The sequence below is a fragment of the Aspergillus welwitschiae genome, assembly GCF_003344945.1.
Source record: "Aspergillus welwitschiae strain CBS 139.54b unplaced genomic scaffold BDQ94scaffold_12, whole genome shotgun sequence".
Classification (NCBI taxonomy): Eukaryota; Fungi; Ascomycota; class Eurotiomycetes; order Eurotiales; family Aspergillaceae; genus Aspergillus; species Aspergillus welwitschiae.
This window is the reverse complement of record NW_020798706.1, coordinates 324,279-348,056: the sequence shown is the minus strand read 5'-3', so window position 1 is coordinate 348,056 and position 23,778 is coordinate 324,279. Positions and strand designations below refer to the sequence as shown.

The following is a 23,778-nucleotide window of genomic DNA, read 5'->3' as shown; positions in this document are numbered from 1 at the left end:
CACGCTCCGCCATCATGAAATAAGAATAGCAAATCAAGCATTCTCAGCCTCCGGATCCCCCTCCGCCACCAGCTTCCCCACAACCAAGTACTTCTCGGAGAAACGCTCCTCCCACGACTGCAGATTCTCCAACTGCTCGTTATCCAAATCCTTCAAATCATCCAACGGACCCTTCAGATCCTTGGTGAGCATTTCCTCATCGAAGCTCTGGCACGCCAAACCGCGGGATGCGTCGCGACCGGCGAAGTTCTCGTAGGGTCCGCCCTGCACGTTTTGTAGATCCTCATTAGTATCTTACTTCTACCGGAGAGGTATTGGTGTTGAGGAGAAGGGGAGAGGGGGTATTTACCGGCCCGTAAAAGTTCTTGCCGGGAGTAACGTCAAATACACGGCCACGGACAGCGAGGTAGACGGGGGCGTCGTTCTCGCCGTTGAAAGGGAGGAGAGTGGTCGGGGTGAAGGTGCGGAAGACGACGGGAGGAGGACCCTTGGGGAGGCTGACGGGGGCTTTGGGACGGAGTTGGAGGTAGACGAGAATGACGAAGAGGGAGAGGAGGATGAGGTTTATGGGGGTGGCGATTGTCATCCTTTGTATATGGTTAGTGACTGTGTTTGGTTCATTGGAAGTGGTTTTGTTGTTTGTAGGGGAATAGGTGAGGGTAGTAAGCACTGACACTTCGGCGGGCGGCGGGACGGCTTCGTCTGGAGGGATGGAGTTAGTTTGCTTATGATGTTGTTGATTAGGGGATTTTATAGAGATGGGAATTACCTGGGGTGGACATGATGATTGAATTAGTGAAAGAGTAGAAGATTTTGTATAGATGTGTGTGGACTTTTGGGGGAGGTGGATGGAGAAAGATGATGGAATACAGAGATGATGATGCTGGAGTTGGAGAGCCGCGGGATTCGCGATCATGACGAAGTTGGAGAAAGGAGCCAATCAGCGAAGGGGGATTGGGTGCGGAGACACAGGGCCGATTACGGTACTGATACGGTACGGCACGGTTATCGGCACGTGAGATTATCCTAGTGAATGCCTGATGGGTCAGGCATTCGTGTTTCTCTCTCATGTTTGTTTACTCTGTACTTTGTGGATAGTCTTTGCTCGGACGATTAACCCAAAGAATATTAATGCAGAGCAGATCAACTGATCGGACCATCCTTGGAGACCGTTTGAGAGTCTGTGCGACGGAGATTGCTCTTTGGTTCACTTTACTAATTTTGGGATGCTCCTCTAATTGCGATGGAGCGTTGGGCTGCTCTCGACCATGGGGGCAGTTAAAATTAGAATTGAAGGACCATCCTCGACTAACCGACTGAGTCTGAAACAGGATCCTCCCGACTGCATCCAAGTGGTGCTGGTGCTGCTGTCAATTGCTTCTCCGTGCTCCATTCATTCATTCATTCATTAATTTCATCCCTTCTACTCTTTTCTCCGCCTCTCGCACGCAGGCAAACCGGTTTGCTTTCAAAGAGAGGGGGGGCCACCTTGATTAGCTGTTTCTTCTTTTCTTTCTTGCTCCATTCTTTCCCTCGCTTTTGCATCTGCGTGCATCTTTTTGCCCTTTTTTTCTTTCAAGCCAATTGTCTGGTCTTATCTGTAGTACAACACCAGCTTTAGCCCTTTAATTAATTGTCCACTCGCTCTTCTCCACTGGTTCTCCTCCTCCGTCTTCTCTCTCTCTTTCTCCCTCCCCTTCGTTCTGCTGTACTCCAATCCAGCTCTACTCCCTGACGTGCAGGCATGTCAGCTGCATGAAACCCACCTACATTCGCCATATATTGCTTTTTTCTATGTTAATCAGCGACCGTTTTGTGTCACTCCTTGCTTAGCCATTCCACCACGATCTAGAAATACTTTAAAGGTATGCGTTGAGATACGGGTCACATTCCGGACATTTCGACTCGAGTTCTAGCCTCGCGGGGGTTTGATACTTATTCGTTGAACCAGCTTCACCACCCATTTTCATCGATCTCACGAATTTTGTCACCGAAACAGTCCAACCGGCAACATGTGGGGGAAAATGTCTTTCCATCGTTCGCGGAAGCCCGTGATCGGGAAGCCTACACTGATCGACAAGACCCTAGATGATAGTGTCTACCGGTCTCTGTCCCCCGCTCCGGGCAACCAGAGCAGTGACACACTGGCCCATCCCAAGTCTCGTCCCGCGATTGCCCGGTAAGTCGTTTCATCCTTCTCTCCTGACGGTAATCATAGTAGCGGTGCTCTCTAACGCGTTCTAGCAACCCTACGGACTCGCTCCTTCCTGCGCAACGCCCCGACACAGGTCGACGGGTCGCGTCCACCTCCCATGCCCTGGACATTGCAACTGGTGACCAGCCTCACCAGCGTTCCGCTAGCCTATCACATAATTATCTCCTAGACCCAGCTACCTTCACTCACGACCTGTATCGACCCGAAAGTGCAAGCATTTCGCCCCCTGATTCGCCTATCTCCTTCGGACGCCCACCGGCGAGTCGCGACAGCTCGCGTGTTTCACCCATAGAAGACGACTTCAGAATCGATTCAAGCGCCGGATCCATGGAGAACAAGGAGAACACTAGATTTGCTAGCCATTTGCCCGTCTTGCGCAAGCGCACCAACTCGCAGGCAGACCGGCTACAAACGCCCAAGTCCTCAAGAAGCCAGACATCTAGATGGGACGACTTCTCTGGCGAGCTGACGCCCAGCGACTTGAGCATGTCTGGCCCGACAACTCCTGGCAGCGTTTCGTTCCGCACCGAAATCTCGGCAAAGCCTGCCTCATCCCATAGCTCAAATATCTTTGGCTGGAGCAAGGATCACCTGAATTCAAAACGGAAACTGTCGGATCCACGCACCCGGGTGTCCAAAACCGAAAACTCGCTCCCACCCGGCGTGCGCGAGCCCTGGAAGGGACCTAGTGGACGAGCTCCGATAATAGCGCCCATCCAGGAAAGGCCGAGGGCTAAATCACCATCACGTGTGCACATGTCCCGGAGTAACGATCGGCTGAGGGAAGCGCACAGCACGACACCCGATTATGCCGCTTGCGGGTTCGTTCCCACTGTTGTGACCACGATCACGGCTGGTGATTCCAAGCCAAAGGCATCGGAGAAGGTTAGGCACACAACGAGCAGGGATAATCTCCGAACACGAACCCCGGAGGAACCGGCTCCGATCAGCATTGTCAGCAGTGCTGAGCCACCCCGTGTGGACTTCCCCGCACCGGATGACTGGGAATCATCGTTGGCTGACCTCAAGTTGACAACTGATGACGCGGCCGAACAACCTGCAAGCCGCTTCAGCGCCACTACATATGAACCTACGGAAACAGCCAGCTCCGTTGGAAGTGCACACGGTAGCATCGATGCCGCATCCCAGTCCACTGAACACGTCCCTTCAATCATGTCACGAAAACGACCTGTACCCAGTGCCGTCGCGCCAGCAAAGAAACCCAGCAGAAAGCCCACGCCGGCGCAAGCCCCTGAAGCCGAACCGCCCAAGGATCAGCTACAACTTACACCAGAGGAACAAATTCAGAACCGTATCCAGACGTTAGAAGCTCGCAGAGACACACTGACGCGCCGGAGAACGAACATCGACACGATCATCTATGAATTAACCCAAGTGATCCAGCCGAGCTCTGTTGCCTACGACATGGCTGCCAGGGATGAGGTGAAACGGACTGTCGCCAGCCTTGAATCAGAACTTGCAGAGATCAAGCGGGAAGAGCACGAAATCGGTCTGAAGCTGTTCAGGGCCTGGAAAAAGCGCGACGATCTTGGGTTTGGTGGGGGTAGCTTGTGGGTCAAACGAGTGACTAGTTGAAGAGCATCAGCTCTGGCCTTGGAGTTTCTTTCTGGGTATCTTTCAGCATTCCCCTCCTTTCCCTTTATTCCTCTATCATTGTCATTTTGTTTATTTCCTTTTTTTTTCACCATCCTTTGGTCAAATTGTCCTGCTGCTGGATATTGGCCGGGGCGTGTCTTTGAGCGTTGCGAATACCCTTGGGCAGCATACAGCGGATTTATGTTTACTTCTTCCTAACGATGCCGGTGGGCTATCTTTCCTTCTTACTGTGCCGTGCGCAATGATACCCTTTCCGCTTGTTGGGGCTTCTAATTCTGAAGCTGATCCTGGTGATTGACGGTATGGATATTTCTGGTGAATAGCAAAAGGTGCATTATTGCATGAAATGAAAAGGTGTCAAAGAAAAGTGGTTGCTCATGGAATTAGTGCTCAATGCATATGCAAATACTCCACACCGAGTTGTGGGTCGTAGCTCGTTGTATCTCGTGAGGACATATAGAACCTCGTGCCCACAGCCCGACTATTTCTTTCCAGACTTCTTGATACCCTGGTTACCAGTGTTCAGGGGGCCCTTGCCCTTGGCCTTCTCCATGAGTTCCTTCTTGGCCTTTTCCTCTGTAGATGCCGAATGTGGTTAGAAAACGTTGACCACGAAGGGAGAGGCTATAACAGTAGTACATACCAGCTCTCTTCTTGGCCTGGTAGGCGAGATCATCCTCGTCCAGCTCCTTCTTCTCCTTCTTGGCGGACTTGAGAGGCTTGACCTTGCCACCTGTGCAGAAGATGGATCAGTATGAGGTTATGCAAGAATGTGCTGTCAATATGGGTGGTGGCCTCCTACCTTCTCTGCTTTGACCACCCATTGTGTCGTAGGATAAAAGTGTAAGTGAGCGTGGAGGAAGAGGAAGTCAAGTGGCGCTTGCTGTGAGCCTTGAAGGAGGGGAAGAATCGCGGCGTCGCAAAAAATCGGCTGCTTATCAGCGATTGTCCCGCGGGGAGCCACTAGTCTCCTTTGCGCTTAGCCGCAAAATCTTCGGCGGCCGCCCCTCACCGCCCGGGCATCTCCCCATCTCGACTTTGGCTTCTCTCGCAACCTCATATCGCTGCCAAGTTTCCATCCATCCAGTCTTTCCATCCTTCACCCCTTCCATTCTGGTTCTGTCGGCCTCTTCTCCCGCTTAAACAGGAAAAGGATCAAAGGGAATCTTCCCCAACAAAACAAATACATTCAAACACTGTCTCATGCTTTCTTGAGACGGTAGTCAAGGGCAAGGGCCGTGGCATTCTCAGCCGGTTGGACTTTCTCAATACATTCCTCCCAAATAACGCTTCGTCGGAAACGTTTTTGCTAACCGGGACTTACTTCTTTTGTCTCTGAAGCTGCTCGAAGGAGCCAGCCCACATCTTTTAGTACATCTCCAGGGTCCCTGAGTGAGCCTGGTAATATCACCATGGCGTCCCGCAGGTCGAGGTCTCCATCGACCCCTTCAGAGGGTGAGATCATCGAATCAGGTTCAGAGACGAAGGCAACTACGTCGAAACTTCCTCTTAATGGCAGCATCGTTGACCGTCCCACCAGAGCTAGTCCTGCACCCGCGACGCGGAGCAGATCGCCACGCCACCGGAGATCGAGGACCAGGACCAGGTCGACCTCGCGTACGCGGTCCCGCTCTCCCTACCGCGATTACAGAGGCTACAAGCGCCGCCGGGACGATGATTATGATGATTATGACCATGTTGACGACCGGCGATACCGACACGAGCCACCCCGACGCGTCGGCTCCCGATACGATGACAGCCGGTACTACGGACGAGGTCAACCCGACCGACGCGCGCGGCCCTCCTATTATGACTACGACCGTGAGGAGCACTACGGCGATGGCCTTCGATATAGCGATGAATCTGATCGCCGCAGAGAGAAACGCGCGCGCACGCGGAGCCGGTCGCCATATCGCGAAGTTCGCAAGCCTAAGCAATATTCCGGGGATGAGTGGGAGTCTCCAAGAGATGAGAGTACTGCCTCTCGGAATCGCAGGAGGGGGGCTTCTATTGAACAGTCAGTGAGCGAGCGAGGGAACACTCCAGTCGTCGCTCAAGGTATTAAGCAAGATGCTGAAACTCAGAAACCTCAGGTGCAGCAAGCTTCTGCCACCTTACATGCCCATGTTGATAGGTAGGTTGCCATAAACTGGTAGTTGGTACGGAGCTAATGCCTTCTCAGTGTGAATGGGACGTCCGACACTCACGAGGAACAACCCCCCGCCGAGCCCGTCGATGAAGCGGCACAGCTAGAGGCCCGTCGCAAACGACGTGAAGCAATCCGGGCCAAGTACCGAGGCCAGGCCACCCCGATGCGTTTGCAGGCACTACACATCGGTGAAAGCAGTAGAGATTCATCCATCCCGGGTGCAGATACTGCCGCATCAGGCAGTGCTATTTCTGGTGAGTTTCTTGATCGCTTGACTGCTTGACCTCCCAGAGTGTCGAAGCCTAGTGGGTTAATAGCTAACAGCATGTTCATCTACAGAATCAGCGCCACTGTCAGCACCTGAGACGCCTGCTGATAGTCCAGGGGAGTTGTTCTCTGACTTTAAAGTAGGCAAGGATGCTGATCTAATGAACGGTGCACCGGTAAACGGTGTGGACAAAGATGGACCGTCTGCAGCAGACTACGACCCTACCTTGGACATGAAAGCGGAGAGGGAAAAGCATGATAGTCGTGGTGCTAATGAGGAGTTGTCTGCGGCGTCTTATGACGAAACGCAGACCTCCCGACAGGACATCCTGCTCCCCGATGCTGTTCCACCCCCGCCTCAGCCCAAAGCGAAGGATCCTTATGACATGTTCGCGGAGGATGATGACGATGATATGTTCGCTGAAGACACGCAGGAGACTACGCAGCCAACGCATGCATCGGCTAAGTCGGCAGTCCCGCAGCCCAAGGAGCTCGACATTAGCATGATGGACAACTGGGATGACCCCGAAGGATATTACAATGTCCGGCTGGGTGAGTTGATTAACGGACGATACCATGTGCAGCAGAATCTAGGCAAGGGCATGTTCTCATCGGTCGTACGCGCCACCGACTCCAAGACTGGTGGCTTGGTTGCCATCAAGATCATCCGCCAGAACGACACGATGAGAAAGGCTGGCATGAAGGAGATTGGCATCCTGGAGCAGCTCCACGAGGCCGACCCGGAGGACAAGAAGCATGTCATCAAGTTTGAGCGATACTTTGACCACAAGGGACATCTTTGCATGGTGTTTGAGAACCTGAGCATGAACCTGCGGGAGGTCTTGAAGAAATTCGGACGCGACGTTGGCTTGAACCTGCGAGCCATCCGGGCGTATGCCCAGCAGATATTCCTAGGACTCAGCTTGATGCGGAAGTGCAACATTCTCCATGCAGACCTCAAGCCCGATAACCTGTTGGTCAACGAGCAACGCAACATCCTAAAAGTGTGCGACCTGGGATCAGCATCCCCGGCGACGGAGAACGAGATCACACCGTATCTCGTGAGTCGATTCTATCGGGCGCCCGAGATTATTTTGGGAATTCCGTACGACCACGCCATTGATGTGTGGTCGATCGGATGCACGTTGTTCGAGCTGTACACAGGCAAGATTCTGTTTACGGGGCGCAACAACAACCAGATGCTACGATCCATCATGGAATGCCGTGGCAAATATCCGCCGAAGCTGCTGCGGCGAGGGTCGCTGACGCCGATGCACTTCGATGACATGCTCAACTTTTTGAGCATGGAAGAGGATAAGATCACCGGACGACCAGTCACGCGGGTGTTGGACTTCAAGAAGCCCACGCGGGACTTGAAGACCCGGCTAATGGGAGGCAAGGAGACACGAGGCATGACAGACAGTGAGGCAAAAGAGCTGGCCCAATTTGTGGATCTACTGGACCGGTGCTTGAACCTCAATCCGGAGAAGCGGTGCACGCCGACAGAGGCGTTGAAACATCCGTTTCTGTCTCGGCCCAAGGCATAATTACTGTGTAGCTGATCATTTTTTCTATATGGAGTATACTTTTTTGAGATGATTGCGGGCCATCCGTTGTACATATTATGTCATAGTAGGACTTGTTTTCACCCTTCAATTCAACAATATATCCACCGAAAATCATTGCCACCAGTATAACAGTATGACAAGACGACTCGCTACAATAGTTTAGTTTAAACAAAGGGCGAGGATGCATCCGATCGTCCACTATCCATATTGAGTAATAATGGATGATGGTTGATGGATCCGGGGCACGCCCAGTGGCAAAAACCCAGCTACGGAGTGAGTCGCTACGCCCCATGGATCCATCCATGATCCGTGATCCCGCCGGGAGGCAAAGCCCGACGACTAACGACGCGTGCCACTCCAGAGCCTGATCGCGGTAACGGGTACTTTCTAGAACGTCGAGATTGATGAATCATTCGATGATGTTAATGATGATGAATGAGGCTCAGCTGTACTACAGGCTTAGTACTTCCCGCGTGCTCCACGTCCAGGCAGCCACCCATAGACCAGCTTCAGCTCCCAGCTTCTAGTGAGTAACACACCGTTCCATGGGACGGACCTGTTGATTGATTGATTGATTGATTGATTGACTGATTGTTTGATTGTTGATTGATCGATTGACTAATCTGATGGGGATGAGATCCTCGGTCCACTTATACACTTACACTTTACTCGACATGGTAAATCCGATGAGATTTGCCGCTTTGCCCCTTGTCCGTTTCCCCCCCCCCCCCCGCCTCTCAGCTATACTATGTATGAATTGTCGAACACTGTACTTCTAGAATTATGATGATTAATGATTAACTAAGATTGTCATCTTGTTAGTTTGTAGATTATGGATGGTAGATCTCTTGCCGAGGGTAGTAATACTAGCGGAATTGAATAGGGGAATAGGGATCAGTATCATCGTAGGGAGTACTCTATACGGTATTACTTTTGCTTTTGCTTTTGCTTTCATGACATTAAGGGCGGTAAGGAAGGAAGAGAGGAATCGGAGAATTAATGAGGTCATTTATTGGTTTCAGTTTTCGGGGTTTCTCCTAATGGAGTACTACTTACGGAGTGTTGGTGATGTGTGATGTGATGTGTGAACACCCATCATTTACCGAGGCTGTCTTGTGTATCTGGGATGGATGGATGGGTCAGAAGTATATCTTTTCCTTGCTACTACTATCATAGTACTTTGTGAGGGATATGGAGAATGTGAATATTAGGAATATATTGTAGTGTGCTTGTTCGGGATACCTACTTGATAATATATGGTTGGGAAGATAGATAATATTTGCTTCTACTGAAGATTATAGCTAGTAGCTAGTATAGAATGGAACTATATGTTGAACAAAGCTATGATAACTACCTACTACTTACTGTATAGTTAGTGGTGAGCAACAAAACAAGGCAAATATGCATATCTCCATATCCGCATCACAGTACATAAAACACATGTTCTATGTACCCTTAACAATAAAAAAGAAATAAACTATCACACAGCACAGCGATGGGGTCTGGCACGCCTAATAGTAATGCTCTTATGTACCTACTAGTACTTACAGCATGCAAGCAGGATAAAAACTTAAGTTTACTTGCTTGCTTGCTTGCTTACCTGCTTACATAGCCACTTTCATGCCTGTAGTTACATGAACTGACCGCAGCCATCATCACAGCCTTAGTACCTACGTACATATATCTACTCGGTGTATCCACATAGTTACCGGTTAAGCGCTGTGTTGCTCCGTAAAACTAGGTCCAAGTCCTAATAATAATAATAACAATAATAATAATAATCGTGGTTCTCAACCGCTGATCTTAATTTCAGGGTTAGGTTTGGAGTACTTATAAAAAGCAATCATATTTAGTATTACTTCGTATTTTATGGAGTACGTAGTCTGTCTCTAGTACATGTCTCAATAGACAGCAGGGGTCTGTCTGTCTGTTTGTCTGTCTGTTGAGCGGGTAAGTAAGGCGAAGGCTGAAGTGAAATGAACCTGGCTAGCTAGTTTAGTTACTTTGGGAATTCTCCGTGGACAGGCAGGCAGTAACACACGCTTGGGCTGTTATCATTGTGTGATTACGATTAGAACTATAAGCTGAAGTGTACTCCCGTAGATTCTTTATTATCCGGTGGTCTCTACAACACAATGTCTTTGGCTGATATATAGGGGAAATGGGGCTGTGGATCGGAACTGCTTTATATAGACGATGGTGCATGACCCTGCAAGCCTTGCAATGGGGATAATAGTAGTAGTACTACACAGTATAGGAGATTGTATACTAGTAGGCAGCCTACCAGGCGAAAGAATGAAGCAACAACGCCCCGGGCAAACCGGGACTAATTCTACATGGTCCATGGTCTGTGCAGGACTTGCCTGATCAAGACTAGTGGACATGCATGGGCAAAGCATGGACAATGAGCCAATTTATGATTGGAGAACTGCTGCCCGAGAGTCCCCACTGCCAAGCCTTCGGACAGCAAACGTGGCAGCAAAGCAGCCAATCATCAAGCGCCATGGCTATCCTTCGGGAATTCTCGAAGCGGACGAACTGGGCTGTCATTGGCCCCGGCGTCATTGCCTCACTTTATTGAGTTCGGTTGCACTTCTGCCCGCTAAACTACTAGTGAGCATGGATTGGCATTAACACATCCATCTTGCTTTGCTTTGCTTGCTTGCTTGCTGGTCAGTAAGTATGGTTTGGAGGGGGTCGGGTTGATTCAGAAGGCGGCTGCTGAACTTTACACTTTAGTTTTGGCAATAGTTCGCTCATGTGTTGGATAAGGTCCTCGCTGCCAGCCAACGGGGTTGGCGATGCTTCAAAAAGACGGTGAGATCTAAACCAGACTGTTTTCTTTTTGGGTGGAAAGAGTGGTTGGTGGCCGGAGAAAAAAACAGGACAGACCTGGCAACTGTTGCACCGTTGTCTGGCAAGGCGATGAGTAGTAAGTAGACAGACAGGCACTAAGAACACAGTAGACTAAGTAAACTGCTATGGAGTCAGTCAGGCTGCCCGTCATTCAAACACGCAGCGGGAAGTTGGATGTGCCCCATCCAGCCATCTCCGTTTGGCTCGACCGTTTCGTATAGACATCCATTTCGTTTCGCCCTGCAATCCAATCCTCCCTTCGCTGCCCCCCTCGTTAGTCATCCTGTTGTACCCGCTTGGTCCATAAGCCTAGAACTCCATGGTCAGATTAACACAATCGTGCCCTTTGCTCCAAACTTTGTCCTAGCATCACTCATCTCGAGTAACCAACTGTAGGAGAGGAGGTATGGGTGCTGGGTGGAGTCATGAGCTGGCAGTACAGTTACAGACTATACAGCCAACCCATCTATCCAGAGACTGCTTTTACCGTCCGAACGTCCGGTGAGATTGCAAGAACCACCGTTGCTCGGGGAGGTGTTTTCACGTTTCACTACACTTGACGATCCAGCGCGTACCGTTGTAGAGCACGACGGAAGTCTAGTTACGGAGTAAATAGATAGCTAACCGTCGACATGGAGATGGAGATTGGGAGATGGAGAGATGGATCGTGCCCTGTCAAGGAAATCATAATAATAACCGCCATGGGAGTTTCACTATTTTTCTCATCTTCCCGCCCTGCATCTCTTGAGAGTTTAGAACTTCAGACACGGACAGTATAGTAAGTGTGGGGCAGGAACAATCCTCTCCTTCCCCATCCCATGTTCTCTCCCCCCCCCATCCGGGTCCTTTTCAGCCAGTCATCCATCATGCCAGCCTCATTCCTACCACACAGCCGCCCAGGCAATGGCAACGACGGGGCATCCGGGCGCCGATACAATCGACCAACGGACCCAGTGGGATACCAAGTAATAGTGTGGCCATGAGCTCATTTGTGCGTTCCCCCCCTTTCCACCACCTCTCCCAAAGAAGGCTGGAACCTTACACTTAGTAGTTACTTAGTAGTTAGTACAAGTGTACTGGTAAAAACTTGCCGCCCACCTTCCCATCCTTCCAGCAGTTCCATCCCAGTTCATCTGACTGAACTCATTCTTCAATCCAATCACACCCACGGGGAGGCGGATTTATCTTCCCTGGGCGTTTCCGCATTCAGCCAATGACGAAGATGTGCTCGGGCCAGCCTGGAAGCATTGGCAAAGTGTGAGTGGAGCCATCTGCACCTGAATGACCTGTCACAACTCGCCCTCCCTCCCTCACACCGCCTCCTGGACAAACAATCCTGGCCTTGACTGTGTGTTGAAGGCAGCAAATCATCGCCCTTCAGTTGCGGTCTGTCTAGCGTTGCCTTCTCAGGTTTCCATTCTTTCTGATCGTCGATCTTTGGGAAGATTTTCTCTTTTTTTGCTCTTTTTTGCTTTTTGCCTGGTCGGACCGGACACTAAACCCGTACAGCCACGACGGCGGCGGCATTGGCCGTCTGTCCATCGGGTCTGCGCGGAGGTCTTCCCATTCATGGATTGAACTCTCACTCCCATGGAAGGATGGGGGACTTGGATTATTGTTTCTTATTATTATGGATCGTAGACTGTAGGGATGGGACTTCAGGCCACAACTACTACTATACTTACTCTTGTATACTGTAGGTCCAGGCATCCCAAGCTTAGTTCCTACTGAGCCTTGTGACCCTCTTAACTGACTAAACTGAAAGGAGGTGTGCGGTGCTGCCAGAGTTTCGTTTCCCTCCACGCACTCGTGCCCATTTGGCCCTCCCTTTCAACAACCCCCCTCCATAGCAATGTAAGTAGTCAACAGATCCACCGACTAGTAAGGGGAGGTGTCTTTTTTTTTCTCGCCTTGCCAGATCGTGGACACTCCCCATCACCCCTAGTCTGTCACCTCAGTGTGTGGAGAGAACCAGAATTCAGCATCGCGTGGTATCTTAGGCGGGTTAGCCAGGACCCAGTGGATATTGATGATGTCGATTCATGGATCCTCCCAGGCTCCTCAGCTTACGCGGGTGCGTGTTAGTTGGTTATTCTTGGTTTTCTCGCCGCCTGGATCTTGCTGAGGGACGCGGTCGCGGCCTTGTCGGTCAGTAGTGGGGAGGAGGAAGTTTGGTTTGGTTCCGTCTTGCCCATCCAGACACACACTCTCTCACACACACGCGCCTTTCCTATTTGTAGCTGGACCCTAAACTAGTCTAAGCATCATACATGTTAGCTTGGGTGGGCGGGTGGAGTCGCCACTCCACCCAGCTGGACAGGCCCCGGCCAATCGTGTGGCGATGTTTGGTCTGGTCTGCAGGCTGAAGATGTAACGGGGGAAGTTACATAGTAGTTTTAGGGGGGGAATGGATGGATGGATGGATGGATGGGAGGGAGTCATCTGGTTGTTCTGAATGGTCGGCCAGTTTTCCAGGTGATGATTCGTGGGATGCAGCCTCTGAGGTAAGAGACTACCAATTCAGTTCAGTTCTCTCAAGATGGAGGAGGGAAGAGTGGCTCTGGCCACGAGTGGCCCCAGGCTTAGCGGCAGTTGGGGGGATTGTTATTCGTGTTATGGGATGGGTAGTGGTGGTGGTGGTGATGATGATGTTGATGATTAGGTGTTACTATTATGAGATTTATTAAGAAGGAGATTTATTTTATTTTATCGATTTAATTATTAGGTGTTATTAATTTTTCTAATTTTCTGTTTTGGGTTTTCTGTTAAGGGAATTAATAAATAGAATATTATTATTTTACTTTTCGACTGATTTTAATTTCTGCTGGTGGTGTTGTTTTTTCATTCTGGGTCCCTGGGGATTTTCTGGGTCCCTATTTTTCGCCATTTCCTGCTGGAGGATCTGGCTGGGTCCCTCATTCTGACTGACTGACTCTCTCTCTCAGTCTCGTCTCTGTCTCTTCTTATCGGCGCCCCGTCCATCATCGCCATATTAATCTTATTTTTACTTATTTACTTATTTTTACCTGGCCTTCCGCGCTCCGTCTTATTCCCTATACTTCTTCTTTCCTCTCTGTCTCTTCCCTTTTCCGTCCCTGGACGCCGTCCTATTTCTCTCTGGCGTGTTTGATCGTTTTTCCTCTTTCCGACGAGTCCCCGTCAAGTCATTGATCTTCGTCTTGCATTGTTGCTTTTCTTCTTTCTCCGGCTTCTCTTCTTCTTCGTCCTCATCGTGATATAGTTTGGGGGACTTGTTTTGCATATATATCATTTGCCCCCCCTTATCCTTCACTGCACGTCCCCCTTTTATACCCTCCACCTCCCCCTTCCCTTCCCATTTCCCCACGGCCATATTAACTATCCGCTGGCCCCCATCTGACTGCTTGCCCTGGAACTGCATCCATCCCTGGCTGTGCAACTTCCCTGGACTCTTGCCCCCTTCCCCCAACTAGCCAAAAATAATACCACCACCAACTGCCACTGCCACTTCCGCTACTCCTCATCTTCAACTACCACCACCACCACAACCACCATCCTACCCACGGCCTTCCGTTGGACATTCCCTAGGATTTGATTGCTTATCCAAGTTGATCAACTGCATTCCTTCAATGGCTCCTTGAACAAGTGAAAGGAAAAAAAAAAATATTAAGGAAAGACTGGCGACTCTCCTTTGGTGCTCTCACTCTCTCTCTCTCTCCCGGCTATCCCGTACTTTGCTCACTGGTTTGGATGACTACCTGAAACCCGCCACCGGATTTTGGACCCCCAGGATTTATATCAACAAACCAACCCCTTACAGCCGTTGAGACAAGAAACTACCATTTACCTTCCCCTCCTTTCCTCTTCCCCCTTCCTTCTACTACTATACTCTTATTCAGGAAAAAGACTCAAGTGCCGGTGCGTGCTTTGAGTCTTATTTGCCTGCCATCAACCACCAAAGCAAGAAAAAAAGCCCATCCAAAACCTTACCTACCTTCCCTCATGCTCATGCTACCCCCTTCTCCCCTTTACGGCATGTATCCCCCCATGCCCCCCACTCCGCCTCCATCTCCGCCTATCTCCCGTTGCTATGCTCCGGAAGACCGTCTAGGATTTCTCTTGGCCAACCGCCTGGAACTCACCAGCATCCTGGGCGTCGGTGCCTATGGAGTGGTGTACACGGCCGTCGACATTCATACCAATGTTCTGTATGCTGTCAAGGCCCTCAACAAGACCGGGCTGGATCCCCGGCAGCTCAAGTTCCAGCAGCGGGAAATCAAGCTCCACCATCTGGCCAGCCAACATCCCAATGTGGTTTCCCTGGTTCGCATTATGGATTCCGTCGATTGCACCTACGTGGTGATTGAGTTCTGTCCCGAGGGCGATCTCTTCTCCAGCATTACGGAAAAGGGCAATTTCGTGGGCAATGACCCCTTGGTCAAGCGTGTCTTCCTTCAAATCCTGGATGCCGTCCAGTTCTGCCACTCCCTGGGAATCTACCATCGGGACCTCAAGCCGGAAAACATCTTGGTAACGGACCAGGGCTTGACGGTCAAGCTTGCTGACTTTGGCCTGGCTACTACCGACTACCTTACGTCGGATTTTGGTTGCGGATCCACTTTCTACATGTCACCAGGTGCGTGAATCCCTTTCCCTCCCCCCACCCGAAACATTCCGATGAAACATTTCACTGACGAAGATGATACCAAAGAATGCCAGCAACCAAATCCCCGTCCCATGTCGTGCTATGAGTCGGCACCCAATGATGTGTGGAGTCTAGGTGTTATCCTCGTCAACTTGACCTGCGGTCGCAACCCCTGGAAACGTGCCTCGATCGAGGATTCCACGTTCCGAGCCTTTCTCAAGGATCCTTACTTCCTGAAATCCATCCTGCCGCTGTCGGATGAGATGATCTGTATCCTGAACCGCATCTTTGAGTGCGACCCCTCCAAGAGGATTACCATCCCGGAGCTTCGCCAGTTGATCCTGGAGTGCCCGCGGTTTACCATGAACCCCATTGCCCCCTGGTCTGCCAGTGGACCGGTGCCCGTTGATTTCGTCAACGGACCGGTTCCGGTGTCCGTTCCCGTGGACACCTTCAACACCCAAACCTCCTCAGTCTCCTCTGGGTCATCGCAGTACTCCGACTTCTCGGAGTCTGCCGTCTCGGATGCTTCCTCCTTCACGGAAGGCTACCCCGACCTTGACAGTGTCTCGTCAATGTCTTCCGTGGGACTGGAGCCGGGACTGGAATGCAAAGATGACTTTATGGACCCCGTCCCTTGCGGTGGTTTCCCGGAGCCGCATCTTGCCCATGCCCCTTTTACCATTCCAATTCCCGTTTGCTAAAACTGGACTTCACACTGTCCACCCACCCTACAAGGGAAAGCAACATAAGCAAAACAAAACCAAAAAAAAGAAAAAGGCCCCACTTAACGCAGGTTTACGATTTACGGCAATTCTTTCGATATTACATCCCACTGGATTTGGATCTTTACTACTACTACACCTATTCTTGGATCATCTCCGCCTTGCATTATTCCAGCGACATTGTATTATTTCCGCAGGAGGAAATCCGAGGAGATCGATTATTCTTCTGGACATACGCCTTTTCTATTTCCCACTCTTTACACCGTTGGCTTCCATTCCTTGGAGTTTGGATATTATACCCGGATTGACATCCATTGGAGCTCAGCCGTCGGGCATAAATTGCCCTTTTGAGAAACGGAGTTCTGTCAGCTCGCCCTGCGAGTCCGTTGGAAGGCAGAAACCGTGGCTTTGTTATTATTAATTTGTCACCACATTGGGAGGATCTCTTGCGTTTCTGGTGAATATACTTGTGTTTGGTGTTACTGGGTGGTGTTGCTGGCGTTTTCACTCACCATCAGCCATTGGCATGGAAAGAAGAAAAGAAAAATACCCCCCGGAGCAGAGACGAAGCATTTGCATTTTGATTGTCGATTTATCGCTAGGAGTTGGATGGCACTACTTGGTCGCTCTTTTGGGATGATACCTTGAGTCATTGGGACTATTCTTCTTCTACTTCGTTTTTCTACTACTCTACTACTATTACTTCATTTTACATAATCTGTCGATAAATAGTTTTGATTTCGGACTGGATCTCCTGCTGGAAACTATCAGGGGGGAAGCCGTCAGATTGATCTTCAGTCTGGCTGGCTGTGGTGAAGAGGCTGGAGTGTGTGTGTGTTTTCGGTGCAACCGCGTGAACCAGGGTGGAACAGCCTTGGATACGATATCTGCAATAGACGAGGACTAGACGATGCTATTTTCTCTCTCTACCTTCCTGCTGGTACACTGACTTTGGGCCTGATGACACGCTCTTCCAGTAAGACCCACGACGTGAAGCTGTGGTCCACTGGCGAGTCGCCGTCTGTTCCCTGCTATGCTGTAGCAGTCTAGCACGTCCAGTCAATGCTGCTGATGCAACCGTCAGCCGGCGCCTACTGCGAGAAAAAAATTTATGACACTGGAGTCTGGTCTGGACTTCCCGTCTACCCCTGAGGAGAGGGGCCAGCTGTCCGACGGGGAGGCAGCCACCAGGCGGGTGAGCAGACCTGCCTCGACCAGTCATTATCTTATAACCCTCTACTACTATTGAGTGTGACCTGGCTGGCCTGGTCAGATTGGGGCAGCCTTCGCAGGCAGCCTTAACTTTTGGACCACTTATGATTGACGATGAAGCGAAACAAAACAATTGGCTTTGTACTATATGATACCATGTATGATAGATACCTACTACCCTACCAAACCAAACCAGAACCAAGAATGCGACTTCTGATATCGCATTACACCACCCACATCCTTCCTATACTTCACTCATAGATCAATACCTAGCTACATAAATGATAGACCAATAAATTAAAGGAATAGAATTACATATTCCTCCCCCCCGTAACCCTAATCGTCTCCCCACTCACATACGAAAACAACGGACTGGCCACTCCCAACACCGCCCTCGCCGCTTCCTCCGGACTAGCCGGCCGTCCCAGTGGAATATCAGGATACTCAGGACCCTTCTTCTTCTGCTCAGTAGATGCTCCACCTCCAGTCCGTCTACTATCCAACTGCTTCCCCGGAATCCCCAACGCCACCTTCGTCCCATCCGCCATGGCAATAAACGCCCCGTCCTCCTTGGCCGCAGTCAACCGGGTATTCACGAACCCAAACGCGATGGTATTCGCCCTCACACCAAACGCAGGACCCCATTCTTTCGCAATGGTTTTGGTTAGTCCGGTTATGCCTGCTTTCGCGACGGCGTAGTTGGCTTGGCCGCTACAAACCCACCACCAGTATAAAGTAATTAGATTGCGTGAATGTGAGAAGGGTAGTAGGGGATAAGGGGATAACGTACGCATTCCCATGCACCCCACTCGTACTACTAATATTGATCACAACGCGGGATTCGCCGTCCTTCACGCGGAAGTATTTTGCTGCCGCGCGGATGAGTTTAAATGGGGCTGTCGCGTGGATGGCCAGCATGGTGTTGAATTGCGTATCTGTCATCTATAATATACCCACATTGATTAGTATATCATTCCAATTATCTGGTATATATAGTATAGATATCTGTTAAATATTGTGGGAGGAGGGGGGGTAGGGCATACCTTATGTATAACCCCATCCCAAGTAAACCCTGCATTATTGACAATGATATGGATTTTCCCACCACCGAAGTCCGCGGCCTTGGTGACGAGTTCTTCAATGTATGCGTCGTTGAGAATGTCACCGGGGACTGCGAGTGCCCGGGGGGTAGTACTATTGTGGGTTGCGTTGATGGAGGTTGCGACGGCGGTGGCTTTTTCTGTTTATTCCATAGTATATCATATATATATTAGCATGACTATCTCTTTCTCTTGAAGTAATTGGGTTCCGTATGATTGATTGGTGTGGGGGGAGGGATACCTCCGTCTATATCAGCTATAATCACCTTTGCTCCCTCGTTGGCGAACAAGCGGGCGGTTTCGGCGCCGATGCCTTGGCCTGCGCCGGTGATGATGGCGACTTGGTTGGCGAGCAGGCCGTGGGGGTAGTTCAGGTGGGAGGTTATTTGGGAAAGACGGTCCATCTTTTTTCTTTTTCCTTTCTTCTTCTTCTTTCTTATTTGCTTCTTCCGGGGTTGTGGTATGTGTGAGTGTGGTTGTTGTGTAGTGGAAAGTAGGTAGTTGGAGGTGTGGTGGGGATGATATAAGAGAGGAGGATCTACAATGCGGAGATGGATATGCCGAGGCTCGTTGGTCTGCCGAATGCCGCTCGGTTCCTGGACTAGTAGGGAATATTGTTACATACTACATAACGATGTATAAAGTAGGTGAAGATATTAATCAATTTGAATCTACGTGCACAGATTATCCGACATCGCTCGTAAAATTGTCTCAACCATCGTATCATACCCCCCCAGCATCTGCTGGAACCATTCCACCTCCAATCCGTCCGTCCCATTGAGCTCCCGGAGCTCGGGACTCAGATGTCGGCTCATTTCAACTGCGTCCTTGAGCAGTCCCAGTACCTCTCGGCACTGCAGGGCCCGTCCTCGGATGAGGTACCGGCGGATCCGGCGCGTCTCGTCCGGGCCCATCTCGTAGTCGCCGTAGGGGACGATCATGTTGTGGCCGCCAGCCGGCGCGGATGAGAGCTCATACGATGTCCAATACTCGAAGAGCTGAAGTGTGATATCCAGTATGGATACTGAATACAGTAGGTTTGTGTGGTCCTTGTGGCAATTGGGACATCGGAGAAAGTTCCGACACACGGTCAATGCGATCTTGATGCCCTGTAAAATCTGGTCCAGCCGTAGATGCATGCTGTCTGCCAGCATGTTCCGGATCTGGTTTACGTTGTATAGGAGTGCGTTGGTGCATTCACAGGGCTGTAATGGGTTGGGGATGTGGACGGCGAGCGGACAGCCGGTGAAGCCCCGGGAGATGAACTCTTTGGGAAGGAATGGTGGTGACATGGAGGGATTGAACATAGGGGCCAACGTCTCCCCTATTGACGGATACTCCATGGTTGGATCGGTCAGCAACGTCGTGTCAGTCATATTTGCCCCGTGGCTATCAGGGCTTCTGGACTGACTGGCTGGGCTCGTGCTTTGCGTACTCTATAACCATTAGATATTACCCTTAACGAGCACAGATGAAACGCACCGTTGCGTCGACCCCGTTGTCAGTATCATAGCTGACACGAGGCGGTTGTCCTTTGGCTACCGATTCTACCCATCCGTTGGCAGGTATTGTAGGCTTCTTCTCGTCTTGCAACTGCCCAAGTTTTCGCAGCGTGGCCCGGTTCTTGCTCCCTTTTGGCTTCCCAGAACGATTGGCGACGCGATACCGACAGGGCAGCCCATGACGCATACAGCGAATGCAGGTGTCCTTCCCAGATAGGTTACATTTCACCTTCGACTGTCTGCAATTTTCGCAAGCAGCCCGGAGCTTCGGTGGATCTCCGTTGCTGACGGGGTTTTCGGTTTCGGCCAGCATTTATATTGTTCAGACACAGAATGTAATGTAGAGTCGTCTTCTAAGATCAAAGGAACAACGCGGTGAAGTCGGGCAAACGGGGGCGAAACCACCGGGAATATCTAGGAGAAAGAGGGAAAATCGAACAACCTTTTCATCAGGACATCGACCAGCGCAATCTTATATATACCAGCCCGCCCTGGCATGCAGGGCTCGTATCGGGATTCATGAACCGACGGCAAGCGCAGATGAAGTCAGCCGTTGTGAAACCCTAAGATTTCATCTGATCCACCTCGCATGGGAGCCGTGTCCAGTCCTCCAACTGGCAGATTCTTCAGCAATAGTCCAACTGACCTCCATCTTACTTGTCAGAAATGGTAAATGCCAGATTGCTTGGCTACTGGCCCAACTGCCTCTGATAGGGGCTGCCTACCTCAGCCAGTGCCGCGAGGGACGGTCCTCCAACGTAAGAAGCCTGGAAGAATAAGCTCAGGTGCAACATCGTCGTCAAGTTCAGTGGGGGCCGCTAGGCCGAATAACTCTAATGTGCTCGAAGGAGCCACGACGATGCAAGACTATTGTGTCTGACGTAGCATCCAATGAGGAACCGCAGCATGCCGTCTAGGGTGATTCTATCGGTATGCAGGCCAGCACACCATGTGAGCTGTAAATCGATGCGGGAACGCATCCCTATTCGCTTGCCCGGTTTGGAATACCCAGGCAAGCGGTGAACGTTCGTGCTGTCGCAAGACCCAAGGTCTATTCTTATGATTGTATCCTGGACTTCCCCTCGTTTGCGTCTTTTTCCCTCTTTTCCTTTTATTAATGCCTTCTGGGGGGAGGAGAGTTTCTGCAATGCTTCTCTCATGTCTGGCTTGCCATGTTGCAATGGTCAGCATGTGAAATCCAAGGTTAGACATGTCTCGTATCAGCCGTGAAGACGTCAGCATCACCATCATGTCATCTCTATTACTTCTTGAGGCGATTAAGTTATGGCTACAGGTGGTAATGTTTAGGGGGGCGCCGCGCCCCCCTCCCCCCTTCTCCCCCCTCCACAGGACGTCCTGCCTGTGCGATGTCCCAAGGCTCAGCGGGCGAATCATTGCGCGGCCCCAAGACAACTGTCTGCAATCCCGCTGTGTCTGTAATCAAATGCCTTTAGCAACCCGGTCAGATGAGCAATGGCAGCGCAGACCACCAGCACATGAAAGATCTGGTGGGAGCTGCCCCAGAGATCGAAGCGGCCTGGTCGCAAGCGCTCCGGCACCCGGGCCGCATAGATGGTTGCTCCCAAAATGTACAGAAAACCTTGGAGAAGCAGCCAGCCGAGCCCGATTTGGCGTGTCATCCGCTCCAGACCGTACAAGCGTAAGCCGTGGATCACGGGGAACACCGCTGACAGACCCATGCCGACAAACATGGACGCACGGAATGGCCGCCACCGAGGCGTCCGGAAATGAGGGAAGATCGAAACAAGGATGCAGCCAAGACCGAGAGCGCAGATCATCGTCCAATACAACCGTTGCAGATCAGGCATACAGTAGAATCCAAAGTACACGCTAGGCACGAAGCTGCCCACGATAAGCCCTACGATACCAACATAGTCAAACGTGTTTCCGATGCGGGCCACGAGGGGAGAATGATTCGAAATGGTATGATATGTTGCAGACATGCCCAAACAGAAGGCTGCCCCCGCGAAGAAGCATCCAAAAGCAACCAGATCCGCCTGGGTGGCACTCTCATATCGCGGAGCTAGTGCCCGATAGAGAAGCCCAGCCGCTGGAACAGCCAGTAAAGACGGCAGCAGATGCGTGTAGATGTTGACCGTTTCATTGTGAAGGTAGGTCAAGGACTGCAGGGAGACCAGAAGAGAGAACGATGCCGGCCGATAGCCCGTGTGAATGTGCTGGTTGTCGCGCTGCCAATGGGGCAGATCATCCCAGTGAAGAAGCTTTCTGATGACTTGGGAAGGCTGTTCCAACACCGCAGCTGCCACCACAGCAGGCTGGCTGGTACCCAGATCCTTCTCATGGACTTGAGTGGGGCGACGCTGGCGAGTGGACATATTCCTCACATGCAGCATGCAGACAGAGTGACAGATCCCAGATCTCCGGTGAGCAGATGGCTGGCGGCTGCTCCGTAATCGGGGTGGTCCTCTAGGGAGTATACGCGTGAGAATGAGGTAAGATGACCGTCTAACAAGAACAGAAAAAGAAATATGTACACGGGAAAGCAGAGAAAAGGGTCAAAAAGAAGCAAAACAACCCCCAAAAAACACCCCAATCCGAAGTGATGGTGAGGAACCTGAAGAAGAGCGTTGGGGATTCCGCGGAGTATCGCCGTTCCCTTTTGGGACTTTTGGCTCGTTGGGAAACCTGACAAACAGTGCAAATGAAACAAACACCGCGGCACTTCCCCGACGGGATCCCCGCAGATCATTCACCAGTCCATCAACTTTGGATAGCTTCATTCTCCAATTCGAGCATGACGCAATATCAATAACCTCCCTCTGTTTTCTTTTTTGAAATCCACTATATATATACATCATGGCTGGTCATGCGCAGCCCGGAAAGGCCCCAGGCAGTCGGTTAAAGCCCGTGGCAGACTCGCTCGACACCGTGGGGTTTGTATCCAAAGGCGATCAAAAGTATGCTCACGGCCTCCTGATACCCGTGGTGGAGCGACGATGCGGTTACCTGCGGCAGTGCTGACGCTCACAGATTGCTAGACCACAAGGTTCAGAAAGAGTACTATGACAAGATTGTAAATCGGTACATGGAGTTCTGCGCTCGCCATTCCAAAAACCTAGAAGCGGCATGGACGTCCCTTCCCAGGAGCGCTTCGAGCGATGCCACCAGCAATCCGCCAGCTTCTCTTCCCTCCTCAAACAATAAGTCGACAGGGCCCCGTAGTCCTTCCCCATCCGCAGAACTATCCACCATCCTCCTCTCCCTCCGCAAGCTGCGCGAGGCGGTTTTGGCTACCAGCTCCAAGATTCCCATATCTTTCTCCCAGCAAGTCCACATCTTTTCCATCAAGCTCGCGATTCAAGCCCGACATCCTCCATCATACTTTCCTTCCTTTCGTTACATCCTCGAGGATTTACACACTTCTTCTCACCCCTTGCCGGACTCTGACTTGAAAGATCTCATTTCGTATTGGATCCTGGATTACGCCTGTCGACAGGAGGACATGGTTGCGGCTTATCAGCTACGTGCGCGTGCCCGCAGACGATACGGTTTTCAGTCATCGACTATAGACCGTGTATTGAACGCCCTGGCACATGATAACTGGATTGTGTTCTGGCAGATTCGGCAAGATGTAGATTCCCGGATGCGCGCCGTCATGAATTGGGCTGAAGACCGCGTCAGACGACATGCTCTCAAAGCAGTCGGCAAAGCTTATCTCAGCACTGACACCCGATGGATCACCGAAGGTTGCACCGGTGACAGTAATTGGACATGGGAGAACCTGGTAAAGGCGGAGAGCCTGGGTTGGGAGAAAGAGGGCGATAGAATCATTATTCGGAAGCCGAAGCAAAGACCGCAAAATAATCTTGCACCCATAAAGGAGAATCCATGATGTTATCGCGGATAATGTCATTGCTGCATCGTTAATTGGCGCTTATACGGGCATTGGCGGAGTATGGCG

General features: G+C 51.0%; 14 protein-coding genes across 14 annotated transcripts; 7 read left to right on the top strand and 7 right to left on the bottom strand.

Annotated features, from left to right (window-relative positions):
* Positions 1-33: 33 nt before the first annotated feature.
* On the bottom strand, positions 34-782 carry BDQ94DRAFT_169393 (cytochrome b5-like heme/steroid binding domain-containing protein; the record flags this gene model as incomplete). The annotated part of the gene is made up of 4 exons (XM_026771284.1): positions 34-264; positions 350-587; positions 675-702; positions 770-782. 4 exons carry the CDS (start codon positions 780-782, stop codon positions 34-36), a joined length of 510 nt encoding a protein of 169 aa, XP_026627475.1.
* A 288-nt stretch (positions 783-1,070) lies between these two features.
* On the top strand, positions 1,071-1,369 carry BDQ94DRAFT_19645 (uncharacterized protein). Its single transcript, XM_026775194.1, has one exon. It carries the CDS (start codon positions 1,132-1,134, stop codon positions 1,318-1,320), a length of 189 nt encoding a protein of 62 aa, XP_026627474.1. The 5' UTR covers positions 1,071-1,131; the 3' UTR covers positions 1,321-1,369.
* BDQ94DRAFT_19668 (uncharacterized protein) lies at positions 1,368-4,010 on the top strand. The gene is made up of 3 exons (XM_026775195.1): positions 1,368-1,865; positions 1,952-2,179; positions 2,245-4,010. Exons 2-3 carry the CDS (start codon positions 2,013-2,015, stop codon positions 3,809-3,811), a joined length of 1,734 nt encoding a protein of 577 aa, XP_026627473.1. The 5' UTR covers positions 1,368-1,865; positions 1,952-2,012; the 3' UTR covers positions 3,812-4,010.
* Positions 4,011-4,313: 303 nt separating this feature from the next.
* BDQ94DRAFT_169391 (translation machinery-associated protein 7) lies at positions 4,314-4,656 on the bottom strand (the record flags this gene model as incomplete). The annotated part of the gene is made up of 3 exons (XM_026771283.1): positions 4,314-4,408; positions 4,476-4,565; positions 4,635-4,656. The coding sequence occupies 3 exons, from the start codon at positions 4,654-4,656 to the stop codon at positions 4,314-4,316; spliced, it is 207 nt and encodes a 68-aa protein (XP_026627472.1).
* Positions 4,657-4,781: 125 nt separating this feature from the next.
* Positions 4,782-8,060, top strand: BDQ94DRAFT_141486 (putative serine/threonine protein kinase (Prp4)). Its single transcript, XM_026765846.1, has 3 exons — positions 4,782-5,966; positions 6,015-6,235; positions 6,321-8,060. The coding sequence occupies exons 1-3, from the start codon at positions 5,245-5,247 to the stop codon at positions 7,793-7,795; spliced, it is 2,418 nt and encodes an 805-aa protein (XP_026627471.1). The 5' UTR covers positions 4,782-5,244; the 3' UTR covers positions 7,796-8,060.
* A 523-nt stretch (positions 8,061-8,583) lies between these two features.
* On the top strand, positions 8,584-9,033 carry BDQ94DRAFT_141481 (uncharacterized protein). The gene has a single exon (XM_026765845.1). It carries the CDS (start codon positions 8,653-8,655, stop codon positions 8,890-8,892), a length of 240 nt encoding a protein of 79 aa, XP_026627470.1. The 5' UTR covers positions 8,584-8,652; the 3' UTR covers positions 8,893-9,033.
* Positions 9,034-10,498: 1,465 nt separating this feature from the next.
* On the bottom strand, positions 10,499-10,905 carry BDQ94DRAFT_141480 (uncharacterized protein). Its single transcript, XM_026765844.1, has one exon. It carries the CDS (start codon positions 10,821-10,823, stop codon positions 10,641-10,643), a length of 183 nt encoding a protein of 60 aa, XP_026627469.1. The 5' UTR covers positions 10,824-10,905; the 3' UTR covers positions 10,499-10,640.
* Positions 10,906-13,076: 2,171 nt separating this feature from the next.
* BDQ94DRAFT_141477 (uncharacterized protein) lies at positions 13,077-13,357 on the top strand (the record flags this gene model as incomplete). The annotated part of the gene is made up of 1 exon (XM_026765843.1): positions 13,077-13,357. A coding segment is annotated over exon 1 (266 nt), but the record flags the coding sequence as incomplete, so codon positions are not given.
* Positions 13,358-13,659: 302 nt separating this feature from the next.
* BDQ94DRAFT_19595 (uncharacterized protein) lies at positions 13,660-14,363 on the bottom strand. Its single transcript, XM_026775192.1, has one exon. The coding sequence runs from the start codon at positions 14,070-14,072 to the stop codon at positions 13,719-13,721; it is 354 nt and encodes a 117-aa protein (XP_026627467.1). The 5' UTR covers positions 14,073-14,363; the 3' UTR covers positions 13,660-13,718.
* Positions 14,364-14,698: 335 nt separating this feature from the next.
* BDQ94DRAFT_169389 (serine/threonine-protein kinase) lies at positions 14,699-16,000 on the top strand (the record flags this gene model as incomplete). Its single annotated transcript, XM_026771282.1, has 2 exons — positions 14,699-15,287; positions 15,363-16,000. 2 exons carry the CDS (start codon positions 14,699-14,701, stop codon positions 15,998-16,000), a joined length of 1,227 nt encoding a protein of 408 aa, XP_026627466.1.
* Positions 16,001-16,804: 804 nt separating this feature from the next.
* Positions 16,805-17,394, bottom strand: BDQ94DRAFT_19598 (uncharacterized protein). The gene has a single exon (XM_026775193.1). The coding sequence runs from the start codon at positions 17,241-17,243 to the stop codon at positions 16,935-16,937; it is 309 nt and encodes a 102-aa protein (XP_026627465.1). The 5' UTR covers positions 17,244-17,394; the 3' UTR covers positions 16,805-16,934.
* Positions 17,395-17,544: 150 nt separating this feature from the next.
* On the bottom strand, positions 17,545-20,365 carry BDQ94DRAFT_177884 (3-oxoacyl-reductase; the record flags this gene model as incomplete). Its single annotated transcript, XM_026773019.1, has 6 exons — positions 19,816-20,365; positions 19,050-19,769; positions 18,575-18,758; positions 18,277-18,473; positions 18,024-18,175; positions 17,545-17,944 (listed from the first exon to the last, which is right to left on the bottom strand). The coding sequence occupies exons 1-6, from the start codon at positions 20,146-20,148 to the stop codon at positions 17,545-17,547; spliced, it is 1,986 nt and encodes a 661-aa protein (XP_026627464.1). The 5' UTR covers positions 20,149-20,365.
* A 746-nt stretch (positions 20,366-21,111) lies between these two features.
* BDQ94DRAFT_19580 (hemolysin III family protein) lies at positions 21,112-22,534 on the bottom strand. Its single transcript, XM_026775191.1, has one exon. It carries the CDS (start codon positions 22,208-22,210, stop codon positions 21,227-21,229), a length of 984 nt encoding a protein of 327 aa, XP_026627463.1. The 5' UTR covers positions 22,211-22,534; the 3' UTR covers positions 21,112-21,226.
* A 139-nt stretch (positions 22,535-22,673) lies between these two features.
* Positions 22,674-23,709, top strand: BDQ94DRAFT_169385 (uncharacterized protein; the record flags this gene model as incomplete). The annotated part of the gene is made up of 2 exons (XM_026771281.1): positions 22,674-22,774; positions 22,848-23,709. 2 exons carry the CDS (start codon positions 22,674-22,676, stop codon positions 23,707-23,709), a joined length of 963 nt encoding a protein of 320 aa, XP_026627462.1.
* Between the last annotated feature and the right edge of the window lie 69 nt (positions 23,710-23,778).